This window comes from Pygocentrus nattereri, chromosome 4 (genome assembly GCF_015220715.1).
Source record: "Pygocentrus nattereri isolate fPygNat1 chromosome 4, fPygNat1.pri, whole genome shotgun sequence".
NCBI lineage: Eukaryota > Metazoa > Chordata > Actinopteri > Characiformes > Serrasalmidae > Pygocentrus > Pygocentrus nattereri.
In genome coordinates, this window is record NC_051214.1 from 4,005,052 (window position 1) to 4,015,051 (window position 10,000).

The 10,000-nt window shown below is 47.0% G+C and overlaps 1 protein-coding gene across 1 annotated transcript in view; it reads left to right on the plus strand.

The window, feature by feature from the left end:
• The window catches only part of esrrgb (estrogen-related receptor gamma b), a 27,905-nt gene that overhangs the window by 5,595 nt on the left and 12,310 nt on the right, over positions 1–10,000 (plus strand). Inside the window, exons 3-4 of the mRNA XM_017714730.2 lie at positions 3,157–3,488; positions 6,221–6,337. Of these exons, the coding sequence (XP_017570219.1) occupies positions 3,157–3,488; positions 6,221–6,337 (449 nt within the window). The remainder of the gene's footprint in view (positions 1–3,156; positions 3,489–6,220; positions 6,338–10,000) is intronic.

Sequence of the window (10,000 nt, forward strand, 5' to 3'; positions counted from 1 at the left end):
AAGAACCTTTAGAACCCTTGTCAAAGAAGGTTCCATATAGAACCATGTACGACACGTCCTCTGTAAATCTGAAGAGCGATTTCACCTTGTCAAGAACCTTTCAAACGTGCAAGTGGTTCTTTGAGGGTTAATGGTTATATATAGAACCATTTTGAAAGGGGTTCTACATAGCTCCAAAAAGGGTTCTTCTATTGTTACGACGTAAGGCCGGTAACACTAAAGAACCTTTTGTGAACCATTTTCAAAAAGGTTCTGTATAGGACCGTCTACTGCACATACAACCCTTTAACAATGCAAAGAACCTTATAATCACGCAAAGTGTTATTAGGTTCTATGTAGAACCATTTTCCGTACTAAAGAACCCTTGAAAACATCATATATAAATCCGCCGAACGGATGCGCCGGGTGAACAAAATGAAAGTTCCCAGAAAGTTTTCGTGAAGTTTTTCTTACTTTACTTTGCAAGTAAAACAGAAAAAGATCCCAGAGCAAAGAAAGAAAGAATCGCTGACAGATTTGAATGAAAAAATGAGGACAATTTCCGTTTTTGTCGCAAACTTTTGAGCAAACTTTGTGTTACGTGTTAAAACGTTTTTCCTGGGAGGGACAAACCGATCTGATGATTTCTTCGTAGTAAAGACTCCATTCCGCTGTACGTTCATCCCTTCTTCAGTTCTCTAATCATGTGTGCACATGCGACACTTTAGCTTTGCCTCATAAGAAACTGCCAGGTGAAGTAAGCAAATCAGGGGCATTTAGAGACGGGAGTTTGGGAATGGCGGCGTTTAACGCGGTGCGGAAGTGGAGAGGCCGAGTGAACAGATTTGTCTGCAGGTAATTCTCTGGCAGAGCTCGTTGGAAGAGACTTAAGGCAATGGGATTGCAGCAGTGGCGGTCAGGTCAGCGCTAAATCCACTTGCTCACCCCCAAATCAGCTTCACCGTCACGTTACTGGCAGCCTGCCGGAAGGCGTGCGCTCGCATGCGTTGGTGTGTGAGAGCCGGCGAGGTGGGGGCGGTGCCACACACCTGGCTGAGTGTTGATGGGCAGGTATGAACAGGTTGGGAGCGCTAATAGCCGTGTGTGTACTGTAAACATGTGTGGCAGACGGACGTGGGAAAGCTGCAGGGGAAAGCTGTGAGAAAGAGCTGTCATTTGTGGCGTTTTGTTACCGCTGCGCGTTGTTTTCCTGCGTTTAAAGCGGAATTTCCAGTCGGAGGAAGCGCTGGAGCTGACGTGGTGGAATTTATGGACAAATTTCCAACGTCTGGTTAAAGACGCTCAGAGATAAAATGCTGCGTTTAGCTGATTTGGCCTTTTTTACCTAACGCAGAAAAACACGAGGTGCACTGCGTGGACTTTTTTTGTGCAGGCGGAAGTTTAACGACTACCGTCCACCAATTATTCCGAATTTCAGCACCATTAAACCATTACGATGTAGGCAAAGTCCAGTGCTTTAGTACACGGACAGGCCATTTTTGTGTCCTAAGTTAAGTGATACTTTTTTAATCCCACAAACGGGGAAATTCCACCTCCCCCTTTAACCCATCCGTGAAGTGAAACACCACATACACACTAGGGGGCAGTGAGCACACTTGCCCGGAGCGGTGGGCAGCTCTATCCGCGGCGCCCAGGGAGCAGTTGGGGGTTAGGCGTCTTGCTCAAGGACACCTCAGTCATGGACATGGGGATCGAACCCGCAACCTTCCGGTCACAGGGCCAGTTCCCTGACCTCCAGTCCACGACTGCCCCCACGACCTTCCTGATGAAGGTCTGAGGAGGCCGCAAAGGATTGTGGATGTGGATGGATTTGCCACTCCCAGCATGGACTTCTTATGTTGAGTTCATGTGGTTTAGTGTTCGAACTGTTCACAGTGCTTCTGATTATGAGTTTATTTATGATTTATTATTTATTATAAGCTCCCTCTCAGAAAGTTATTACAGAAAATAGTTTTTTAGGTTTAAGTTTTTTGAGACCTTTGAGAAAAAACATATTTTGTTTAGTCCATTAAGGTGGAGGGATACTTGCGGGGTGTTGTGACGTAAAGTAGTCCCCGGATAAAATGTATTATTTTCTGATTTGCCATCATCAACATTCCATGTAAAGCTCAGAAGACACGTGTTGGTTCACTGGCGGTTTTGGACAGTAAGTAAAACGGCTATATCTGTGTTGTAGTCATGGTGACCCCTGGTTCCCATCACCACCACTGTGAAGACAAGAGTCTCCACAATGAGTGAAGTGGTTGAATTATGCAGAATTAAAAAAAAATTGGTGGAATTCTCCTTTAACTAGCAAACACAAGCTAAACGAATGACTGTCATAATTTTGATCCATGAAATCAGTTCAGGGTAACTCAGTGACAGCAGTCGCTAATCTCTCCCCATTACGGCTGTCACTGAAGGCTTTCGCTTGATCTGATTGGCCGGCAGAGAAAAAATGCACTACTTCAACTGTTTTCAGGTCTGAGGGCTCCATGCATGCTGTGCATCACGGCCTATGAAAAATATGCACAATGTGAGCCCCAATAATATCAATAAACAGCTCTGCTGTAGGGCTCAGATGACATATAAGCCTTCTCAACATAAAACACCTCCTCATACATCTATCTTCACACACGGGTCACTCCAGCCAGAACTTTTAGAATGGGTGGTCAGGTAAGACAGTAGCAGGGAGAGCTGGGAAAGGTGTAACTGTATAAAAATGAGAGAAAAAGTCCATCCATCATTTCCATATGAATGAAATATTACATCAATACAACTTATAGTTCACTTATAAAAAACAGACATTTTAATAAATCTTCATAAATCTTTTTTTTTTATTGTGCATTCCAGGTAATATCAATCAAACAACAGTTTGATTGTTTCGATTATTATTATTTTTTTTAATTAGTAAAAATGTAATCAGTAAAATACAGGCAACTTATGAAATTAAACTTTTTTTCCCGTTAATTTAAATTGAGTTTTTTGCCAAACGCAGAAAACTCCAGTGGTGCTGCTTTAGGAATAAGGCACGGGACAGGACAGCCAATCAGAACAGACGTCATTTGCATATGTCGGTAACAAAGCCAGCCTGTTTGAGTTGGAAAACGGTCGGGTAGAAATGAAGTGTGTCCGTTTTTTTGGTACTTAACTTTTGCTGTCCTCTTCTCTCCACAGCTTCCTGGACATGATGTCAATCAGCACCCACTGCCCCGCCTACATCAAGACAGAGCCCTCAAGCCCTGCCTCTCTGACGGACAGCCTGACGCAGCACAGTCCAGGGGGCTCATCGGACACAGGCAGCAGCTACAGTTCTATCGCGAAGGGCAGTCTGAGGCCTGGCGGCGCCCCCTGTAGGCTGCTGGAGGAGCCACAAGTGAAGAGCGAGTTTGTGCTGACCACTTCGCCCAAGCGCTTGTGTCTGGTCTGTGGAGACATTGCGTCCGGCTTCCACTACGGCGTGGCCTCCTGCGAGGCCTGCAAGGCCTTCTTCAAACGCACCATCCAAGGTTAGAACGCGGAACATGCTCTAGTTTGCAGGGGTCTATAGCTTCAACAGAGCTGTATGGATGTGTATTCACACAGCTGCAGTACAAATCTATGACTCAACCAGGTGGGTCTAAAACTGGACCGTAGAGTCCTACATAGCCACAGTTCACAGTCCTTCAACCGTGTGGGCCGTCTCCAGCAGCTGGACCGTGAAGCTCTGAGGTTAAAGCTCTGGCCCCTGAGATTTAGACTCGAATAAGATTGATTTCTTGAGTGTGTCGGGGCAGCCAGGTGTTTGTTTGAGGGGAACAGTGGATGTCGTGTAGAAGCTTCTTTTAATTTTAGTCCAATAGACTGAAACTGTTCTAGTCAAGACGAGTTCACTGGTTTTTGGAATTGAAAAATAATTGGTAATTGGGAGGTGGGAGTGGATTTGATACCTTGTCCTACAGCAGCCAGATCAGCCCATCAGGTGTTCCTCAAGATCCTCCAGTGGACAGCCTGACTTCCCCCCCCACTGCTACTGCTGTAGATGGCCATCTAATTTTTAGCACTGTCAGCATTTGCATACGAATATAGCCCTATTCCTACCCCATAGCATATCCACCAACTCATTATACACAAACAGAACCAAACAGAACCATTAGGAGTCATGTGGAACCCTTCTGTGCGTACATTTCGTTTGGGTGGTGGGGGGCTTTAATTACACTGAGGTGTGGGTGTGCTGGTGTGGGTTCATGTTGGGTCCAGTTTCTTCCCTTTCAATAATACACAACAAAAGCGACTTTAATGCTGATAGCGCCCCCTTGTGGAGAATCTTCAGCTTGCTCAATATGAGTGACTTCCTTTGTTAGTTATTTAGGCCCAATCCTTCTTCTTTTTACCCCTACCCCTTGTTTTCAAGAGTCACCTAACCCCTTGGAACTGAGCTACAGGGCCAGTGGTTGAGATCTTCCCTCTGAAATGGGAGCCTCAAATAAAAAGAGCATCACTTCATTAACAGCTACCAGCGCTGCTCTGTAGGCGACCCTGGAAAAGGAGGGGAAAGTTCAGCTCCTCACTGCTGGGCTTTAGTTACATTTAGGGATCAGACGCCTTCAAAGAGGGGGGCAATTATTTATAATCACCCCCCCTGATTCTTCAGTGATGTGATATGAAGCTGAAGTCAGATATTCACCAGATTCTTGCCTGAATTTTCCCGTTCCACCTTAAATGGAACAGCAGTTCTGATCCCTGAGGTGCCAGAAGGTAAGTGCTGCACCATTTAAGGTGGAACCGGGAAATTTACCTAGCTAGCTACGGAGACATCAGCATACTCTTAGCACTTTCTTATGCTTGTTATGAAGATAAAGGACCATAATAGACTGAAACGGCACTAAATAATAAACAATAATACAATGAATGTCGTGATTTTGTAACAGAGTAAATTCTCACATTTGTGGGTTTCTTTGGCCTCTTGTGCTCCTGCTTGCCGTCTTTCTTTTTTCTCATGTCACTCTGTTTGGAGGGTCTCTGAAATACCTCTGTTTGGAGGGTCATGTAGCCCCAACACTTTGCCCTCCCCCTCTATCTCAACTCGAATCAGGACACCCCACCCCTAGACGTGAACACCCAAAACAGAGGGGTAGGGCTGAGTGGCGAGGAGTGAAATGGGATTGGACCTTAGTTGGAAACTTACTTACCAGGTTACTTAGTTATGAACTTAGTTACAAGTTACTGATGCAAATATCCTTCAAGCGGTAAAGGCACCCCCCCCCCCCCCCTTCCTCCACAGCATGCTTATAATTGAGAATACACTCATGCTATAGACCCCCCTCCACGTTTCACATGAGGCATATCCGGCTCTGGTCTGGATGAATCCCACTGCTGATTCTGAGTGGTTCCCATCCTACGCTCCAGAACGCCACAAAGCTCCTGTTTGTTTGGACTATTTGCATATTGTTTAGACTGTTTATACTGGAGCGACACACTGTGTGGTCGTATAACGTGATCGAGTGTGTGTGGGAGGGTGTTGGGGGCTGCATGGGTGGGGTGTACAGGAACTGTTTCAGGTGTAATCCTAAAAGCTTTGAACAGGATTACACCCGAAATGGCCACGGCCAGTGGATTAACCATAGAGATCACCTGGGCAGGTGTAAGAAGTTGGCTGCAGTTTGACACTCGGTAGAGAAAAGTCTTATTCCATATAGTTACATATCCTCACTCGAAACCTTCAAGAACATCTTTACAGAAGATGTAATATTCGTTCTTATTGTTCATATATATCCACTCAATGTCCACTCTATTAGACACTCCTACCCTGTCGGTCCACCTTGTAGATGTGAAGTCAGAGACGACAGCTCATCTGCTGCTGTACGGTTTGTGTTGGTCATCCTCTAGTCCTTCATCAGTGGTCACAGGACGCTGTTGGCTGGATATTTTTGGTTCTCAGTCCAGCAGCAACACTGAGGTGTTTAAAAACTCCAGCAGCACTGCTGTGTCTGATCCACTCAGACCAGCACAACACACTAACATATCACCACCACCACGTCAGTGTCACTGCAGTGCTGAGAATGATCCGCCACCCAAACAGTACCTGCTCTGTGAGGGTCCATGGGGGTCCTGACCACTGAAGAACAGGGTAACAGAGTATCAGAGAAACAGATGGACTACAGTCTGTAACTGTAGAACTACAAAGACCAGCTATGCAGTAAGTGGAGCTGATAAGATGAGCGTAGAAACAATGAAGTTTCCTCTCTGTCTCTCTCTGTAGGGAGTATTGAGTATACGTGTCCAGCCAGCAGTGAGTGTGAGATCACTAAGAGGAGGAGGAAGTCCTGCCAGGCCTGCCGCTTCACCAAGTGCATCTCAGTGGGCATGCTCCGAGAGGGTGAGTGACACTTCAGTTCCAAAACCGATCGCTTTGATGTGATTATTAAAAACAAAATCACACAAATGTGTTACACAGGAGTAAAATACAGCGGAGCTACAATACATGCTCTTTATTGAGCACGGCAGCGGAAAGGGGCCCATACGGCACACCCAACTCAAGGGGGAGGTCACCACTAGCCACACACTTCACCCTGACGGTGACCCCCCTCAAACACAAAACCCACAACCCTGACACTAAAGCACACAAGTAACACAAACACATAACTCTAACTAATAGCATTCAGTGCACTACCATCAGCCTTTGTGTGTGACCGTCCGTTTAGGCACATGTCCAGAGTCTCAGGCGCCAGCCAGTAGCAGAGTGCTATACATCTCCCCCTTCAAAGGTCAGCTGGTCCCCAGTGACCTACCAGCTCGAGCCAAGTCTTTTGGCGCATGCAGAGTCCCGGCAAGAGCACAATATCAATGTAGTTGAACTGTTCCTGTCAGATTGATACAGCATCCATGCACTTTTATACTTCTACAGTGTGTGTGTGTGTGTGTGTGTGTGTGCACAGTGTGAGAGTAGAGCAGTATGAGGGATGGCCAGTGTGAGTGTGTGTGTATATATATATATACATGGATGCTGTTTGTATATGTCTGCAGCTGTGTGTGTGTGTGTGTGTGTGTGTGTGTGTGTGCAGGTGCACAGAGAGGATATATGTGTCTCCACCTGCTAAACTACAGTACAGAACTGCTGTATGGTCTCATGGAGGAACACAGTCCATATGCAGACAAGACTAATATTGTGATTGTGTATTGTGACTGATTTCTGGCCACTTTATTAGAAACACCCACTTTGTGTGTCCACTCACTGGCCACTTTATTAGAAACACCCACTTTGTGTGTCCACTCACTGGCCACTTTATTTAGAAACACCTACAGTGTGCGTGCACTTTGACAGGCTACGTCTGGAGTCGGGAGGGGGGTTATATTTAGATTTAAAATCAGAGGGGAGATGAGTTGAGTGTGAGAATCTTTATGAGGTCTGATAAAGTCCTAACTAATTAAAACAGACACCACAGATCAATAGTTATAATGGAATCATATTAATCTCACCTGCTTTTAACAATACACATTTAACTGAAGGGCACGACCAAGGACACACACACACACATGCTCTCCCTCTCTCTCTCACACACACACACACACACACACACACACACACACATGCTCTCTCTCTCTCTCACACACACTCACACACAGTAGGACGCTCAGGGGTCCGCCACACTCGTCTGATCAGTGTTTCATGTTTCTGTGTTTGTTGATGTAGTTCGTTGTGTAACACTTGCATGATGAATTGGCTTTAAAGATGCGGGCGATGATTACAGAACACACACACATACACACACACACATACATACACACACACACATACATACACATACATACACACACACACATACATACACACACACACACACACACACACACACACAGACACACATACACACATACATACACACACATACATACATACACACACACACACCCGCGCGCACTCACACACAGACACACATACACACACACACACACAGTAGGACGCTCAGGGGTCCGCCACACTCGTCTGATCAGTGTTTCATGTTTCTGTGTTTGTTGATGTAGTTCGTTGTGTAACACTTGCATGATGAATTGGCTTTAAAGATGCGGGCGATGATTACAGAACACACACACACACACACACACACACACACACACACACATACATACATACACACACACACACACACACTTACACACACACACGCACTCACACACAGACACACTTACACACACACAAACACACACGCACTCACACACAGACACACATACACACACACACACTTACACACACACGCTGCTTTCAGTCCCAACAAGACAGTTAAACTGTAGGTCATCTGCTCAGCTGTGAGTGACTGTACTCAGAATCAGAGTTTAATCACAACACCAGCACACGCTGCTCTCACCTCCTCTCTCCTTTCACCTCCTCTCTCCTTTCACTGCTCTCACCTCCTCTCTCCTTTCACTGCTCTCACCTCCTCTCTCCTTTCACCTCCTCTCTCCTTTCACTGCTCTCACCTCCTCTCTCCTTTCACTGCTCTCACCTCCTCTCTCCTTTCACCTCCTCTCTCCTTTCACTGCTCTCACCTGCTCTCTCCTTTCACCTCCTCTCTCCTTTCACTGCTCTCACCTGCTCTCTCCTTTCACCTCCTCTCTCCTTTCACTGCTCTCACCTGCTCTCTCCTTTCACCTCCTCTCTCCTTTCACTGCTCTCACCTGCTCTCTCCTTTCACCTCCTCTCTCCTTTCACTGCTCTCACCTGCTCTCTCCTTTCACCTCCTCTCTCCTTTCACTGCTCTCACCTCCTCTCTCCTTTCACTGCTCTCACCTCCTCTCTCCTTTCACCTCCTCTCTCCTTTCACTGCTCTCACCTCCTCTCTCCTTTCACTGCTCTCACCTCCTCTCTCCTTTCACCTCCTCTCTCCTTTCACTGCTCTCACCTGCTCTCTCCTTTCACCTCCTCTCTCCTTTCACTGCTCTCACCTGCTCTCTCCTTTCACCTCCTCTCTCCTTTCACTGCTCTCACCTGCTCTCTCCTTTCACCTCCTCTCTCCTTTCACTGCTCTCACCTGCTCTCTCCTTTCACCTCCTCTCTCCTTTCACTGCTCTCACCTGCTCTCTCCTTTCACTGCTCTCACCTGCTCTCTCCTTTCACCTCCTCTCTCCTTTCACTGCTCTCACCTGCTCTCTCCTTTCACTGCTCTCACCTGCTCTCTCCTTTCACCTCCTCTCTCCTTTCACTGCTCTCACCTGCTCTCTCCTTTCACTGCTCTCACCTCCTCTCTCCTTTCACTGCTCTCACCTGCTCTCTCCTTTCACTGCTCTCACCTCCTCTCTCCTTTCACTGCTCTCACCTCCTCTCTCCTTTCACTGCTCTCACCTGCTCTCTCCTTTCACTGCTCTCACCTGCTCTCTCCTTTCACTGCTCTCACCTCCTCTTTCCTTTCACTGCTCTCACCTGCTCTCTCCTTTCACTGCTCTCACCTCCTCTCTCCTTTCACTGCTCTCACCTCCTCTCTCCTTTCACTGCTCTCACCTGCTCTCTCCTTTCACCTCCTCTCTCCTTTCACTGCTCTCACCTGCTCTCTCCTTTCACTGCTCTCACCTGCTCTCTCCTTTCACTGCTCTCACCTCCTCTCTCCTTTCACTGCTCTCACCTGCTCTCTCCTTTCACTGCTCTCACCTGCTCTCTCCTTTCACTGCTCTCACCTCCTCTCTCCTTTCACTGCTCTCACCTCCTCTCTCCTTTCACTGCTCTCACCTGCTCTCTCCTTTCACTGCTCTCACCTGCTCTCTCCTTTCACTGCTCTCACCTCCTCTCTCCTTTCACTGCTCTCACCTCCTCTTTCCTTTCACTGCTCTCACCTGCTCTCTCCTTTCACTGCTCTCACCTCCTCTCTCCTTTCACTGCTCTCACCTGCTCTCTCCTTTCACTGCTCTCACCTCCTCTCTCCTTTCACCTCCTCTCTCCTTTCACTGCTCTCACCTGCTCTCTCCTTTCACTGCTCTCACCTCCTCTCTCCTTTCACTGCTCTCACCTCCTCTCTCCTTTCACCTCCTCTCTCCTTTCACTGATTTTACT